Here is a 17,399-nt window from a genome sequence, read left to right on the forward strand (position 1 = left end):
AAAGAGCTTGGCCCCATCCTCTTGACACCCACCCTTCAGATATTTGTAAGCATTTATAAGGTCCGCTCGCAGCCTTCTCTTCTTCAGGCTGAACAAGCCCAGTTCCCTCAACCTCTCCTCGTAGGGCAGATGTTCCAGTCCCCTCATCATCCTCGTAGCCCTCCGTTGGACTCTCTGCAGTAGCTCTTCATCTTTCTTGAACTGGGGAGCCCAGAACTGGACACAGTACTCTAGATGAGGCCTCACTAGGGCAGTGTAGAGGGGAAGGAGAACCTCCCTTGTCCTGCTGGCCACACTCTTCTTGATGCACCCCAGGATCCCATTGGCTTTCTTGGCAGCCAGGGCACACTGCTGGCTCATGGTTAACCTGTCGTCCACCAGGACGCCCAGGTCCCTCTCCGCAGAGCTGCTCTCCAGCAGGTCCACCCCAAGCCTGTACTGGTGCATGAGGTTGTTCCTCCCCAGGTGCAGGACCCTGCATTTGGCTTTGTTGAACCTCATCAGGTTCCTCTCTGCCCAGCTTTCCAGCCTATCCAGGTCACGCTGAATGGCAGCACAGCTTTCTGGTGTATCTACCACACCTCCCAGTTTGGTGTCGTCAGCAAACTTGCTGAGGGTACATTCTAACTCTTCATCCAGGTCGTTGATGAAGAAGTTAAACAAGGCTGGGCCCAGTACTGACCCCTGGGGGACACCACTTGTTACCGGCCTCCAACTAGACTCAGCGCCGCTGATGACAACCCTCTGAGTTCTGCCATTCAGCCAGTTCTCTATCCACTTCACCGACCACTCATCCAGCCCACACTTCCTCAGCTTCCCTAGGAGGATATCATGGGAGACTGTGTCGAAAGCCTTGCTGAAGTCAAGGTAGACAACATCCACGGCTCTCCCTTCGTCTACCCAGCCGGTCATGTCATTGTAGAAAGCTATCAGATTGGTCAGGCATGATTTCCCCTTGATGAATCCATGCTGACTACTCCTGATAACCTTCTTTTCTTCCACTTGCTTCATGATGGCCTCCAGGATAAGCTGCTCCATCACCTTTCCCGGGATGGAGGTGAGGCTGACCGGCCTGTAGTTCCCTGGGTCCTCCTTCTTGCCCTTTTTGAAGATTGGAGTGACATTGGCCTTTCTCCAGTCCTCGGGCACCTCTCCAGTCCTCCAGGACCTCTCAAAGATGATGGAGAGTGGCTCAGCAATGACATCCGCCAGCTCCCTCAGCACTCGTGGGTGCATTCCATCGGGGCCCATGGATTTGTGGACATCCAGATCACTTAAGCGATCCCTCACACAGTCCTCCTCGACCAAGGGAAAGTCGTGATGGTGATGGGAGATATATTTAAAAGTAGCACTTCCTAATATTACTTGGACGCTATATTTACTAGTCAAGTAGAAAGAGAACTTATTTTATCAATGCAGATAATTGCCAGAGGAACTACACTAGACACTACTTCCTCATTTATCTATCCTTCTATCATGAAAATGCCTCTCCTGATGGATTATGGATTCACTCTATTCCAACTCCACATGTGTAATAAATAGACTAATTTGTCTCACAAAGTGTGGCTTTCTTCAACATTTATAAAAATGTTGAGCTCTTTGGTAACTCTTACCCAAGAAAAAAATGTTCCAAAACACTCTTAGGGCCTTTCAGTCTTTGCAATCCACAACTCCCTGAATTTTTCCAAAGCAAATACAGACTGAAAGAAGCATGCATGAAGACCCTTCTCTAGTTCCCATAAGGAGCTCATCAGGGAAAAAAGATCAATTTTGAACTAATTCCATTTTTATTTTTATTCATGTTATATTAAATGTAATTTTGTACCTAAAAAAGAAAGTCTATGGCAAGTTAGCTCAAAATATCTCCTTCCTTAAATTCCAGAATGAAGCTAATAAGCTGCTTTTTTTTGTGTGCGTGTCTAAACACCAACTGGTTTAGTATCTAACAATGAACAAATTGAAGTGAGAATAAATCTATTCAAAAAGCATTTAGTACCTTAGTTTAAGCCACTTGTTTGCTTCCATGAGCTCTACGCGCTATTTGCAACACTGATTTGACAGCAACACTATCCCAAACAGAACAGGAAAATCATAACCTTAGTGCCTATGGCAGGCAGAAGACTTGTTTGCTCAACCAGAAAGTTTTAATGTGTAACGACACTTGTAAGAGTCCAGTAGTAACTTAGCTATCAGATGGTGCTAAGCTCAACTATTCACATTCATATTTTCTTGAGCTTTAATTTGCCAACACATCCATATATACATGCCTTCAAGGGTAAATTTAAGTTACCTAAAGCACAATAAAAACAGAATAAAGCCTTAGCATTTCTGTGAACAGTTGTATTAAAGATACTCCATTTATATAAAGTTTTGAGAAGTGATGTACAATAAACTATCCTTGGTATTCTGCATCTTGAGGAAAACACTCAGTACTTATGGGGAGGTGATTTGGCAATGCATATCAAGAACAGAGGATCCTACTTTGTCCTGCGCAGCTCAGCTTTGCAAATGAAATACCAAAGTACACATGAAGCTATAAAGCAGTAGCAGAGGGAGGGACAGCAGAGGTGGGAAGCCTCTCACAGTTAAGGAAGCCACTGGAAATAAACACATGGTGTTGCACTTCACCAACAAAACTATCTTTTCTATTTCTGTCATCCTTTCAGAGCCAAAATGCCTATTTAGGACAGGAATGGGTTCTTGTCAGCCATTCCTGAACAAAGTTGTCAACTAAGATGCATTAGAATTCATCATTACTAGTGATGGAAAAAGTTGGAGAGTTTCAGATCACAAGATGGAGTTGCTATGCATTAGAAAAATGACCTTTTTGCCTTTTAAGACAAATACACTACCTTAAAAAAATAACAGGTAATGGGCTCCTATAAAATGTTGTATTTTCCAGACATGCTTGGAGCATTCTCATTATTCTGCCATGGTTTATTTTCTGGTGGTCAGAAACACTCAAAGTACTAACCTGAATCCGATCCTCATTCAGATACACAAGAGGTTTAACACTGAACATCCGACTACACAATCCCATCTGGCTGAACCTGGGCCTGCTACAATAATTTAATAACTAAAGTAATTCCTCCGAGTCCTTACCCTTGGTTGTGATTACTGCTAGTCCCACGGATGATGGGTGAGCACTTACATGAGTGCTCCCTAATGCCTCTCCCCTATTTGACAGCTTAAACAACAGAACCCTATCTAATGGATTGCTTCTAACAAGGAGAGCTGTGACGAGCTCCAAGGCTGGGCTTGGGGACAGTAACCTTTCCAGCCAAAATAAGGGTAACATCAGGGGTTACTCAGCCTTTAGGCTGTGACACTCTGAATAAGTCTCAGCCACATTCTGTTTTGGTTTTTTTTCCTTAACAGAAAGTGCTACACTATCTAATAAATCCTTTCCTTGAAGAGAAGTTAATTTGTTTAGGGTCTACAGAGTTGTCATCTCACCTGAGCCATGACTGTAAAAGAAATTTCATGAACTGAAATGCTTTATAATTTAATCTCTTCTTCTGTCCCTTTTTTGTGATTTATGCAGTCTTTTGCCTGGAAGATACGCTCCAGTAGGACCATCCCACCCAAACAGATGTATTTCATAGCAGCATTACTGTCATGCAGTCACAGCATTCTAGTTACAGTTTTATACGAAAGGTAAAAAGACTGGTGTTTAAGTTTGGATGCCGATTCAGACAAGATTCTCCTCCAGTCACAGTGCAGACTGTTTTCCTATTCAGTTTTCCAGAACCATCTAATCTAATAATGAAGTAAAGCATCCAGTCACTCGCTTTTCCACAACTCCAGAAGCTTAGAAGTCTGTCAATGCTCACCATACATACATGTATACACAGAACAAAGGCAATACGTACCCTGCTTCTTAGTACGTTTATACTCAGAAGAATCCAACAGACTGTAAACTAAAGCAGCACAGCACTAGTCTGGGTCCTCTTAAGCGATTATTAGCAAATGCCTGTCAAGCCGTAATAACACAAACAGTAATAGTTACTAGGCAAAATAGTAAATTTGCTATGAAAAAAAAATCAAGTCTTTTTTACATTGATCGATATCCATGAACTGTGGATATCGCTCAATGTAAGAGACACAGATATCGCTGTGTGATGTTGCTGCCATTCCAATATATACAATATGTAACACAACAGCGCCTACACAGATGTAAAAATACTGGGAAATTCAAAGTTTTTCCACAGATCCCTCCAGTCTACCGCTTTTATATGCTGCACTATATTTTATTACAGTATTTTACTATATTTTTATGAAGCCTTTTTTCATCAATGCCATCATAGCTCAATGTAAACAGCTATCTTGCATTCCCATTTCTGAAAAAACCTTTCTTCTGTGTGCAATGCATTATATGACCTTGCTCCAGTCTCCAGGCTTTCACCCTGAGGCGCAATCACTTTTTACAGAATGCCGCCCATTCCAATACGGTGTTTTGCAAAAAGTTTTATACCTTTCACGGCATTCCTGAAATATACTTTGTCTCGTAATTACAAGATCTGAGTTACTGACAGAGGGAGGATGAACTGAATGCTGCTGTCACTAGCGGCTCAGCTCCAACACCTCAACCTGGCGGCCCAACCGAGCAGTCACAGGGTGGGGCACAGCGTGCTGTCCCCTCTGCCGCTTCTCAGACACGCGCAAGCCGGGCACGGCCAGGGCGGCCTGAGCCAGGTAAAACGGTGTGCACCATCCTCCGGTGAGGATTTCGCACGAGCGCCTCACGCTACGCTCCCGCTCCTCCTCAGGAATGCCGGCGTCGGGTACCTCCACCTAAAGCTACGCAGCACTTCGCCCCGCTCTGCCTTCGCGGTCCCCGGCCGGCCCCACGAAGCCGGAGCGTGACCCCCAAGAGGCGGCCGCCCCGCAGCTCCCACGGGCCTTCCAGGCCGAGCTGCCGCAGGCCAAGGCGGCGATCCCGGCCCCCGGCCCCCGCGGCTCGGGGCCGACCGCCCGGCGAGGAGCGGAGCGCTGCCCGCGCTGCCCCCGCCCCAACCCCTCACGGCCGCCCTCCGCGCGCGCCGCCCCGGCCCTCGGCTTAACGGCCGCCCCCCCGCGCGCCGCCGCGCCGCGAGCCTCACGCTGCGACCCGCCGGGCCCGCCCCCTGGCGGCTGCTCCGCGCTCGGCGCCGCCGCGGGCCTACGGCGGCGTGGGGGCGGAAGGAAGGCAGGCGCCTCCTGGCCTCTGATTGGGTGCCCGCTCTAGCCAATAGGAGGCTTTTCCAGTTTTCGCCCTGATCCCCGCACCGCCTGCCAGCGCGGTCAGAGGTGGACACTGCGGGCTCAAGGCCCGCCCTCTCCGCTGTCTCATTGGCCGGGCGGCGTGCCCGTCAACCGCGCCCGACCTTCGACCGGGGTCACGTTCCGTTCGCTTCCCCAGTGGGAGGTTTCAGCCGGGGCAGCGGCAGCCGGAATGGCCTCCGGGAGCGGTGCGGAGGGGGAGGCTGTCAGCGGGGCCCAGCTCATCGCTGAGTCCCTCAAGGCTCAAGTAAGAGCGCGGGGGTGGGCGGGCCGGGGAGCAGCTTCCCTACGGCGAGCGGGCGGGGACAGTTTGCGCGGCGCGGGGTCGGCCAGGCCGGGCCAGGGGTGCCCGCGGGGCTGGGGAGAAGCGTGTGCGCGGCCGGACTTACCCTGCGCGCCGCTGCCGTTCCGCCGGGGGCGGGCAGAGCGGGCGGGCCGGGCTGCCCTGCGGCTCCGCGGGACGGAGGGAGGCGCCGCCGCGGCAGCCCGGGAGCGGGCCCCGCCTGGCCCCGGCCCGGCTGGCTCCCTCCGCCGCCCGGGGCAGACGAGAGGCGGTGACCCCAGCCCGGCTGCCTCGGTAGCGCCGTGCCCGTCCGGCGCCGCCGACCGCCCTCTGCGGCTCTGCCCGGGGCTGCCCCGCGTTACAGTGCCCAGAGCTGCGCTGTGGCGGGGCTGGTACCGGCCCTAACGAGGGGCTGCCGGCTCGGTCTGCCATGCGCGTAAAGGTCCTTCGGGTGTAATAAAAATAAGCGCAGTCTCTTCATCTGCAAGTTCATTGGGCATGACACCGTGCCCGTTGTTTCTTGGGGCTTTTCTTTCTGCTGATTCCCTGTGAAAGCACAAGAACGTCTGACGGTACAAGGAGTGTTCAGAGGAGGCAAAGTTGATGTACTGAGAATCAGGAAGATGGTGGAGCAGAGACATCCCAAATGAGAAGCCATCAGTTAGAAGAGCTAAGCATAGGTTGACTGAGAAGCTGGGCTGAACAGCTGTGGAAGCACTGGAGTTTGGAAGCCCACAAGCAGTGGAACAACACAAAGGACTGAGCTGCAAATGCCAGCTGCTGTTGCATACGTTCCCACAGTGGCCTGTGGGCTTTTATGTGAATATATGTGTTGTTGCGATTTACTTTTAGACTGCCTGTATAATTACTGTGACTGTATTTCACGTGTTTATTAAAGATGTCGTTTGGAAACAATTCTGATTTCTTCTAACGTTTTTCTTTTTAGAATATTGAATACATGTTCGGCATTGTTGGTATTCCAGTCACTGAAATTGCAATTGCAGCCCAAGCAGTTGGAATAAAATATGTAGGAATGAGAAATGAACAAGCTGTAAGTACATGTCTGTAGGAGGACCAATTCTTTCTTTTAACTGTTTTACAATAGAATGAAATCCAATTTATTTTTTCTTACTAGAAAGAATGTGATCTCTGAACATTCCTGTAAAGAACTGTAGAGAAGCAGTTACTGTCGTTCTGGACTAAGGAAGAGCATTGGTGGATTGGGTTGAGTGTTTCTTTTTGCCCTTCTTTTCCCAGTTCCATTTTTAAGTGCCACCCTCCTTTTCTAATAAGGGAATTGCATTTTTTTTTCATTTTTAGGTGCCTTTCCCCAGTAAGGGAGAGAAGACAGGATAAAAATAGGGAGAAAAATAATTTGAACAAAGCATTCCAATAAAGAAAGAAAAAATGATCAATTTTGTCTCCAAGTCATGTATTGTCAGGTTTTATCTGCCACCTTTTGGGATGCTCATCTGGGTTCTTATTTTTCTGTAGTTTTCCATAGACTTTCCAATATATGTCTCCCTTAAATTTTTTTACTGTCATTTTCTTCTGCTGATACCTTCTCTTCTGAATTAGGACATTATCATTCTCTCTCTAATTGGTAGTATTTCTTTTTTAGGAATTTTTTTAGCTACTGTTTTCTTTTCTGTTTAGAAGGCTTTTTTTTTGCTCAAGAGCTTTTTCCTACAGGCCTAAGAAGGTAGGTTTTTTTTCCCTTGTCTCTGTTCTGTTCTTGCAGTGTCCAAAGAGGAAGGTTTTGCTGCTGATAAACTTGACTGTTTTCAATAACTAAAATACCTTTTTTTTCTTAACTGTGTTTTAAAAGCTTACCAAACAGCAAACTATAGAAAGTTAAAATGCTTCTGAATGCTCAAAATCCAGCATGAATATACACTTAGGCAGTCTTAACTGACTATATTTCAGCTTTGTTGTCTAGGTATCAGAAAGTAGACTCAAGCTCACTAGCATTTTGATACTGTGCCACTAGTTTTTGATTTTTTTGGTTTTCCCCAGTGGTAGCTCTTGAAGCATTTGGTAGTTTTTCAGGTGGTGTGAGGTTAAATATAGTAATTTCAGGTTTATACCTCATTTTCAAGGATTGCTATACAAGCTGGCTAGCTGACCGCTAGCAAATGGACCATCAGCTTTCCATACTCTGAGTTGCTCTACTACATTTGTCAATTTTCCATAACTAATGCCAACAAATAAATAAATTGCTTGATTATTACCTCATCAGGAGATTTTTCTTGTGTTTCAACTTGTTTATGGATCCTGTCTCTCTATAGATGCTATTAATTACATTTTTACAACTTTTACAAGGCTCTTCTAATATTCTGGGCCTGCAAAGTGTTCAGATACCTGTATTTTGCAGCAGTGTTCTTTTTCTATCATGTAGTTCATAGCCTTTGTAGATTGTCCCACAGAGATGTCAGTAAAGTATTATAATAGTAGTTCTCCTGAATCAGGCAGTCACAAGCTGTATGTTTTTTCTGTCTAATTATTATACCCATATATTGGAATGTGAGAATTTACAGAGGAATGCATGTCTCTAGATGGGAAATTTGTAACATGTGAGAGGAGCAGTGTATACAAATATGTTTAAAAGGTGTATTTGATTCTTTTGAAGGACTGGGAATTCAAAACTGTCTTTACATTCCTGTAGGCCATTTAGCAAGTATTCTAGTTTTAGCTTTGGTTATTAATGTGATTAAAATTAATTTGCTCGTGTGTCTGTAGTTAAGAGAGGAGATTGCTTTGCACTGCCAAATGAGATGCTGTCCTATTTTTCACTCTTTACTAGACTCTTTTCTGTTAGAGTGAAGAAGACAAACATTCTGCTGTGTAAATGGGGAGATACTTTTGCTTAAGGGAATAGCAATGACATGACAACTTGTTTTAACATCAAAATGTCAGGGTTTCTCTTCTTTGGGGAGTGGAAAAGGATGAGCAAAGATATATCTTGTAGTGGGTTTTGGTTTGTTCTCTGTCCTCAGTGAAGACATAGAGTAATTGCTTGGCATAGGAGAAGGTAAAAGGTTATACACAGTATATTCAAGATGCACTTAATATTTACACACTTCATAGTTTTAATTGTCTAAGTTTTAGTTGTGTGGTCTGGCTGTGGAGGATGTGTATACAGCTGCTTCCTTTTTATTTATTTATTGGTGAAGGCAGCTGTATATGATCTGAGTTACATGGAAAACAAAGTGGTTTTTCTTTCCACAGGTTGAGTTTCTGCTGCATTTCAGGGCCAGATGTAGCAAAAGCCCGTAAAACTGCAGAATAAACTGTTTAACTAGAAAGACCAGTTTAAAGCATGAAGTTAAAAGCTAAGTAGTGCTACCAGTATCCATTAGCTTATCTCCTGCAGCTTGTAACATGGCGTAAGTTTGCTAGAAGCTGTTTAACCTGTGTCCTGTGTGCCCCTTGAATGCCAAATAGTTGTGTCGCAACTCAATAGGGGCGTGCGTTTTGTGTATCTGTCCCTGGGTAATTAGAGATGGCTGTGATTGTGCAGAAGATTGATAACCCAGGTCAGCTTGAAACTTCAAAAAAACTATTTACTAGATTGTTATTCATGAACAACACAAGCTGCTGATGTTTAGTTCTTAATCTATAACAATAATTATCACTACATATTCAAAGCAATCTCTTCCTAATAATCGTATCCTAAGTTAGTCATGAGTATGTAATATTCTGGAGCTGGTACAGCGTAGTTAGCGTGGATGGTGCTAACTGTCCAGGGAATCAGGCTCGAGAACCTTTCAACAGGGGAAGCTGGAGGCAAAGTGGACATCTTTTTTCTCCACCTCTCAGATTAAAGATCTCTTTTTATAAGATGCTTGGTCTCTGAGCAGACCTTACCCCCTGGTCTCTGTGCCTGGACTATGGCCTGTGCGGTGCTGGGTGTGTGTTACTTTCCCAGCCCAAGACAGGTGCCTTATCCTGTTGCACATCTGTTGGTGGTTTTTTGGTTTTTTTGTTCTGGGTGGTTTGGGTTGGGTTCCCCCCACCCCCTCCCCTTTCTTAGCTGTTGCTGCTTTTCCTGATGCAAAAGCAGTGTCTTCCCAGCTCTCAAAGCTTTTTCAGTGACCAGTAGTTGGCCATCAGCAAGTGGCTTATTATTCTGGGACTGCTGGTTTAAACCTGTGTCCAGATTTTCGAGTCCCGCACTTAAGCTGTATGTCACAACAAAAGACATCATCTACCAAGCTCAGGTTCATACAGCAAGTTCTCGTAACAAGCTGATCACAAGCCCTACAGGAACATTTAATATTAGGTACGACTAACAACAAGGGCTTCAGGCCTGCTCCTAGGTGTGGCAGTGCTATTTTAACTGGGTCACTGGGTACAAAAATGCTTAACTGTTGTTTACTAGCTATGTTGTATTAGTTTGCTTATGTTTGGGTTGAAGGTGGACTAATTTAATTAAACCCTGCTTAGTGTGCTGCTTCTTGTATGGGAGCAACAGGCATCTGCTTCGGCTGCAGTTGAAATCCAGCGCTCGTGGATGGCAGTGAACTTTGAGTTCAGTGCCTGCATCTGGAGCTCCTGCATTTCTTCCTAATATTGGTTGTGGGTTTGGTGGTCATTGGCATTTTATATACCTACGTCCTTCTTGCCTGAGGAAAGAGGACATGGTTTCAGCTGATCGATGGTGGTGTGACCTTAACAGATAATACAAGTGCAATTACTCATATTTCAGTGGTGGGGGTGCAAGTTTCATAAGTAAAATTGGTTTTTGTTCTTACTGTTCACACACACACAAAAAATCTTTTAAGTATACCTTCAAGACTGTTTACGATCTCTCCTTGCAGAATGAAGCAGAAAAAGTTTCAATGGCAATGACTGTACGTGAACCCAAATTCTATGTGCTGCTTTCTTTTGCCGCTTGGTTCTAAAAAATGGTTGCCATGGAAACTCAACACGATGCTTGGAGCTCCATTAACAAGACTTTTAGTAACACCTACTCTAAATATTTCAAAACTTTTGCCACAGATAATGTCATCAAATTGTTATCTAATTCTTGAATATTAGCAACATTTTTCTTCTCTGTGTCAGAGGCTTATGAAAAGCAGAAGAGATTTTTCTTGTCAATGTACTTTTTTGTCAACAATTTCCTATCCTAATGCTGCAAAGAAAGTAAGTGCTGCTTGTTATCCCTCTACTAAGCCCCATGTTCTTCTCAAAGAGTTGGTCTCTATCTGTAGGAGCATGAGGATATTAAAGACAGTTTCTCCTTCTGTGTTTTCACTCATTTAAGCTGAAGTTGCTAACATGCTGTGTTACCTAGAGTTATTCATAGATTTGAGGAAAATATTTAGTAGCTTTGTAAAGTTTTAGAATGAGCTTTTTTGTTACTTATTCTTCTTGCCACAACAGTACTCAAATAAAACTCAAAACGAAAATGCCAACTCTATTTCAAAATGAAAGAGGCAGGCTGTAAGGCCAGAAGCTTACTTTAAAAAAAAAAAAAAAAAAATTGCAAAATGGCTTTTTTTCTGTGAAGTGTTAGAACTTGCTGAATTCAAGACAAAAGCATAAGAATACGAGAGAGGGCATTTGCACTGTCACATGTGTGAATCCCTTGGTGTTCTTGGTTTGCCTATAAGCTTCTCTTTCTATTTATCACATACTATTTTGTTGCCAGGTGAACTTTATATCTGAGTATTTGATATTATTACAGGAATAGCATAAAAACATAGTCTGTAATAATGCTGCTGCTAAGCTATGTTAACACATTGTAGGCATTACTTTTGTGAAAATTATTAAAAATGCAATTTTTCTTTAAGGTGTCGAAGTAGCTAAAGTGAAGTGTGATACCAGAAGTGGAGTGAGAAGTACTTAAGCATCTCAGCTTGTAAAGGCAGTCCCTAATCTTCTAATGAGCCTCTCCAGCATGTGATTTCAACCTTTTGCTTAATTTCTGAAATACCATGAGTCATGCCAGTGATGGCTGGGTTTCTGTTTGTTGTCTTGCTCTTGTAAATCCCTCTTCCATGTTTGTCTAGAAGGCAGAAGTTTTTTGTGCTGTTCTGTTCCTTTTGCTTCCCTGCTTATAGGGGTTTTCTTTTATGTTGTTTTTTTTTTGTCATACATATTCCTAATGTAATATCCTGCAACAACAGAAGTCTGAAATGTGGAGATCAGTTTTGAGACTTTTTATATAAGCCTTCATGAACATGCCTTGTGATGGGGAGGGTGAAGGGGTGCTTCTACTGACATTTAAGCTCTAATGATCAGGGCAAAATCTGTGCCTGCTTATTTTCGGTATTTTTGTTAAAAGTTATGTAGAAGATAGCACGAAATGTGTATATATAATAATAACTGTGTAATTAACTCCAGTATTTTCAACAGGCGTGTTATGCTGCGTCTGCTGTTGGATATTTGACTGGCAGGTACATTCCATATTTATTAATATTTATAATAACTCATTATTAATTGTAGTAGACTCAACAGAAGCTAGGAATGTTCTGTTTTGGAGCTATGTGTTTTCAGTGTGTGCGGATGTAGGGTGTAGGGCAGTTGAAATGGAACATGAATTTTAGAATAATTGTCAATAACAGTTGTCAATATTTCTGTTGCTATGACCTGGGGCAGGAACAAGATGGTTTTTTTTCTGGTATGTGAAGAGTCTGTAAAGCTACTAAAGCTCAGTAGTTAAGAGTTGTCATTTTTTATCTCATCACCTGGAATAACAAGTGCCTCTGCCTGAATTAAGTTGTAATAAAATTTGTGTTGAATCAGATGCGATTGTGAGCTTTCTTCAATGATATTTAGTGCTAAAGTGGAGTTGAGAACTACAGACACAGGTGGCTTACCACATTCCATATAGATGCTAGATGGTGGAGTAAATACAATAAAAGAAGGTAAGGAGCTGTGTTATGATGAGCCTGTGTATGTTGCAGACCTCTGTGTGAGTGGCACGTAACGACTGTTCACTTGCTATTTCAGTGGGGTTGGTACAGCTAAATGATTTCCGATTCCCACGTCTGTCTTTAGGCCTTCATACAAACCCCTTGCCATCCATGCATTTTGATGACGTGAATAAAACTTTAAGGTTTTATGTTTCAGCATCTTACTAGTTTTTGTTGGCAATTTATTCTGTGTTCATTGTGCTCACTTTCCTTTTCTGTATCTTTCTTTTTTTTTGTTTGTTTTTCTCTAGACCAGGAGTATGCCTTGTAGTGTCCGGTCCAGGTTTTTTACATGCCCTTGGTGGGATGGCAAATGCAACCATGAACTGCTGGTAATTTAACTACATTTTCCCTTTAAAATTCTCATAATTGTTTGCTGTTATTTGTTGCAGATGTTGAGCTCTGCAGTATTTGGTAGAGGGCTTTTTTTTTTTCCCCCTTACTTGTGGGTAATGAGAAGGGAATTCTTCCTTTATCAACTCTAAAAATAGTTTAGCTTAATTTCTTATATTCTCATGGATAAAATTCTCCTTTTTGTCCTACCCCATTATGCACGTATTGGAAAATCTGTCAGTATACCTGCTTGTATGGATACATATGAAAACAAAGTCAATACTCAGCCTGTAATGCTTTATTGATCATACAGAGTTTTGGAGTTAGTTTCTAAATTTGAATCCACATTGCCTTTGAATTACTGTATTTCATATGTGAACAAATTGACAACTGCATTGTTAAAATCTATATTTGCTCCCCACACAGACATTTAGAGAAGTAATTAAGTGTTGAGTTACATTGTGTACAGAGTAATAGCATTTACTCCCACAAGCCTTTGCTGAGACGTGGCGCCTTTAGCTGGTCTGCCACTGAGCGCTGCGCAGAAAGCTGTGAGAGGCGTTCGGAGTAGAAGCTCTGGTAATGCCGAGCACACGTGGTCTGGACCATTAGATTAGCAGTGGCTGATGGACAAGGGAAGCTCAATAATGGGAACGCTAACAAATCAAGTCTCTGACACGTTGAAAAAAGACCCGTAGTGTTCAAATTCTTTAAGAAATGTGGTATTGACTAAAGTTCTGCTGTCCCTGTGTGACCTTAGGTTAAAAAACAGTTTGTATGAAAACCTTGCTTTTGAACAGAGATGCGTTTGTTTATAAGAAAGAAGCATTCGTGGCACTTACAGATTTGCAGGAGACATTCTGTTTTCTCACAAACTTATTTTTGTCTGAGATAGATCAAGTCAGGTAAACAGACCTTGCATACATCTGTACTTCTGGCAAAAGATGAAGGGAATGACTTACCTAGTTTGGTGCAAGATTTGACAATATAGTAAGAAGGTCGGTTTTCACTGATCAAACCACAGTGTTTGCCCAGTGATTTTTTTTCTTTCATTGGTCACATCAGGCTTGCCTTTTGCCTGCGATGTGCCAAAAGGAGAGAAGTAAGCATCTGTGAACCCTAAATTTAGCCTAATGAAACTACTTTTCCGTGATTCCTTCATTAGTAGACACTTCCAATGAATGCTTGAGAACCCCAGACATGCTTTCACATTTACTTTTGGCTGGTGTTACCACTGTAAGAAAGGCTGCTATGCTTTGAAGAGGAGGACTAGGGATTTTTCTGTTGAGTTAGCTAATGAGCTTTCTAGCCTGTTTCACTAGACAGCAGCACGAATACTTGGGCAGGCACTACAGAGGAGGAGTGTTACAGGGGAAGAGCAGGAGTAGCCCAAGCAAAGGAAAGGAGATGAAAATACGATACACGTTGAGGGGTTTGATTACACCGATCTAATACAGGCTGCTGCATAAGGGGACGCTGGCCCATGTCATCTCCACACCTTTCTCCTGGCCGTGTGCTCCTGCTGCTTCCCCTCTCAACCGCTCTGGCACGTGTCTGCTCCAACAGTCACATTCAGCTCATTACTCTGGCACAAAGCCAGCCCAGCAAAAATCAGTAAATAATGTCATGTCAGATAAGCACCGAGCAGCTAGGGAAGGGATTATGCAGCTGGGAGCAGAAGTTGGTGGTGCCTTTACCTTTCTGTGGCAACAAGGTGCCGATTTGTAGGGCAAGGTTAGCTGTCATGGGATCTCCCAGGTGTCATGCGGTTCCGTGACATTGCGCCTGGCATTGCTAACGTGCTGCGGTGGCTGAGCTTTGGCCCGTTTCTCACAGAAGTAAGCTAACAGTTGAGCTGACCCTGCTGGTTCTGACTTTAAATAACTCAGGCTAAGTGACAGTGGTTAAAGCTCAGTCTGAGTTGTCCTCCTTGGGCCTGGAGACCCATTTTTCTGATTCTGCTCTGTTTCAGTCTCTTCAGGTGAAAGAAGCCTATTCTGTATCAACTGGAAGAAAGTGAGGCAGTCTGACGGCACAATTTGCTACCAGTTGTGCTTTTAGATTTTATTGCCTGAGCACAGGTTGGCTGAGCAGAAGAGCTTTTGGTTTACCCTGGAAGCCTGTCATAGCGAGCTCTTGGACGTGTAAATCTAACCAACTAGGTAGCTAATGAGGCTCTGGTAAACTACATTTCCGAGGGTAAAACTTTTTGATATTTCGTGTTAAAAATTACCTACCATGCTGCCTTCTGTCCTGGCTCATTCTGAGCGTTTTGTATCTCAGTTTGGCCATGAGAATAGACTCTAAAGAAGAGTTTGCACTATTTGGGAAGATTTCAGTGTGCAGTAGTGTAGTGAAATACCATGCTTTTTACCTGAAGTTGCAGTTGAGATTTTTTCAGTTTACTGAAGTTGTTCTGCAAATCCATGAGGCTTGCTATTCTCATTAGCTTCATTATAGTCGATGTTCTTCCTACCTCACTGTTGGTTTTCGCTTAATTTATAAGCACTGCTCTTTAAAATGTCTACAGTATTGGGACAGTAGTAAAATGATTTCATTGGGGAAAAAAACTTTTTGGTTACAGTTACGTAAACTTCAAAAGCAGAACCAAATCTTTTCAAGACATAGCTGTTGGAGTTGGCTTTCTTGAGAGTACAGCATTTTCCTAATTATATTTTAGTAATGGGAAGTAGTATTTATTTTGTCAAAACGTTTAAATAAATTTGAACAAGATAAGTGAAAGGAACATAGGGTTTGTCACTGTGAAACAGGCTGGTTATATATGGATAGTCGTAATTATTTTGCTGAGGGAAGAGAATCAGCAGAATAAAATATCTAGAGCATACACCAAATGCATTTGTCCGTAAGGATTTTTCACAAAGGTAAGATACAGCCTGAAATTCTCGTCTCACTGTGTCAGGGGATTAGAACTGAGATTTTTTGATTTGTGGCAGAGAAATGGCCTGGTTATGAAGCTTGGATCTAGATACACATTTCGCCAAATCTTATGGGTGATTAAATTTAGGATTATGCATTGAGCATGCTGCAAATGTTTCAGCTTAATACATTGTGTAGATAAATGCAGACAAAGGAAAGGCCATATATGAAGAGAAATTGTTTAGGAGAAAAAGCCTAGAAAGCTATTGACCCAATATTTCAATTTAGTGTGGATGAATGAGCAGATTGGCAAGATAGCTTTCTTTTATTGACTCAGCATTTATCATTTTAAGGAGTTTAACCTACAAACTGAATAAAGGACCAGTTTTTATTCACTGTAGCAAATTAATGTATTGTATTTTGTGGAAAAGATAATAAAAATGTGCTCCTGTGGAATGTATAATCCGTATGGTAAATTAATGCTGCCTTTCTCACATAGCCATGAACTCATGTAAAAACAGTACTGCTTGTAGGCATGCTGCTTTTTTTGTTCATCTCTTTGGTCTTTGGGGTTTTTTTGCTGAAAACTGAATGCAGGGACAAGTGCTGTTTGACAACTGTCTAACTTCTGCTGTGTTCCAAATTGTATACAAAGAAAATCTAATCTTTCTGAAGAGATTGTTTCCGACTGTGTTTCTTAGTTCTAGTGTTTGTGCATGTTATAGTGCCTCTTATGAACAAACTTCTTAATAATTTATAGATCAATCAGTACTTTTTATATTAGCTGTTATCATTCGTCTCAAACCACCTTGTCACCCATATTATCAAACTTGAATGAAAGTTGCTAGCAATATGACTTGGTTTTAGAATTTTTATGCTAGATGCAAGTCACTTGATACGGCCAGACTGTCCTAATATTAGTGACTCAAATGCTGCGAGGAAGTCTACCAGCTGACACACTAGTATTTAGAATCCACTCCTGTATTGTACTGGACACTTCATATTCCTGTTGAGATCTGTGGGTGCGGAAGGTGCACAGCATCCTAAGAGCAGTGGGGTTTGACCATAAAGAGAGGTTACAGATGTGATTGCAGTTATTAAAAAAAAATACATATATGCTTAAGGTTGTTTTCTTATTTGTTTGTTTTAAAATATACTTTTCTAGGCCTTTGATTGTTATTGGAGGTTCTTCTGACAGAAATCAGGAAACCATGGGAGCTTTCCAAGAATTCCCACAGGTACACAGACATACAGTATTCTACAGAAGGGTTTCAGTTAAATGATTGATGTTGTTTCTTCATTTGTGTAGAAATAACAATGCCAACATTTCCTAACAGATCTTACAATGCTGTGGATTTGCTCCATCTACTGGTTTAAAATTGGTGTTGTGTAAATACAGCAGATTACTTGGAATGTCTGCCCATGCTCGTGTTAGAATTAATGCTCTGATTTAGGTTCTCAACTGGTATGAATTGCCTTTGTCTGTTCTGAGGTGCAAGAAAGCAAAATAAATTTTCCAAGATGAGAAGCACCACTTTCTGGAGGGGAAGATACACTTATGCACTCAGGGGAATGAGTCTGGCTTTGACAGTTTCCACCAGCTGAGGAATTGTGTTTTTCTGTGTGGGAATTTTCAGCTTGTTGCTTTCTTTTGGTATTTCTTCAATTTTATTCGTGTTGAAATGAGATGGAAATTAGCAAATTACTTCAATAAATCAATGTAA

At 42.7% G+C, this 17,399-nt stretch overlaps 2 protein-coding genes across 9 annotated transcripts in view; one reads left to right on the forward strand and one right to left on the reverse strand.

Annotated features, from left to right (window-relative positions):
* The window catches only part of BTD (biotinidase), a 19,489-nt gene extending 13,801 nt beyond the window's left edge, over positions 1 to 5,688 (reverse strand). For 3 of the 6 annotated variants that reach the window (XM_075419076.1, XM_075419078.1, XM_075419072.1), the window contains exons 1-2: positions 5,103 to 5,172; positions 3,873 to 3,973 (exon numbers count right to left, since the gene is read on the reverse strand). The gene's annotated coding sequence lies outside the window, so the exon portion shown is untranslated. Of the gene's footprint in view, positions 1 to 3,872; positions 3,974 to 4,474; positions 4,963 to 5,102; positions 5,173 to 5,366; positions 5,437 to 5,651 lie in introns of those variants that run through there. The other 3 variants (XM_075419075.1, XM_075419074.1, XM_075419073.1) reach the window with 3 other exon arrangements.
* The window catches only part of HACL1 (2-hydroxyacyl-CoA lyase 1), a 24,201-nt gene continuing 12,227 nt past the window's right edge, over positions 5,426 to 17,399 (forward strand). The window contains exons 1-5 of one of the 3 annotated variants that reach the window (XM_075419069.1): positions 5,426 to 5,509; positions 6,492 to 6,596; positions 11,906 to 11,946; positions 12,717 to 12,797; positions 16,841 to 16,913. In XM_075419069.1, the coding sequence (XP_075275184.1) occupies positions 5,435 to 5,509; positions 6,492 to 6,596; positions 11,906 to 11,946; positions 12,717 to 12,797; positions 16,841 to 16,913 (375 nt within the window). In that variant the 5' untranslated portion in view covers positions 5,426 to 5,434. Of the gene's footprint in view, positions 5,510 to 6,491; positions 6,597 to 8,773; positions 10,691 to 11,340; positions 11,947 to 12,716; positions 12,798 to 16,840; positions 16,914 to 17,399 lie in introns of those variants that run through there. The other 2 variants (XM_075419071.1, XM_075419070.1) reach the window with 2 other exon arrangements.

Source organism: Opisthocomus hoazin, chromosome 4 (assembly GCF_030867145.1).
Source record: "Opisthocomus hoazin isolate bOpiHoa1 chromosome 4, bOpiHoa1.hap1, whole genome shotgun sequence".
Taxonomy (NCBI): domain Eukaryota; kingdom Metazoa; phylum Chordata; class Aves; order Opisthocomiformes; family Opisthocomidae; genus Opisthocomus; species Opisthocomus hoazin.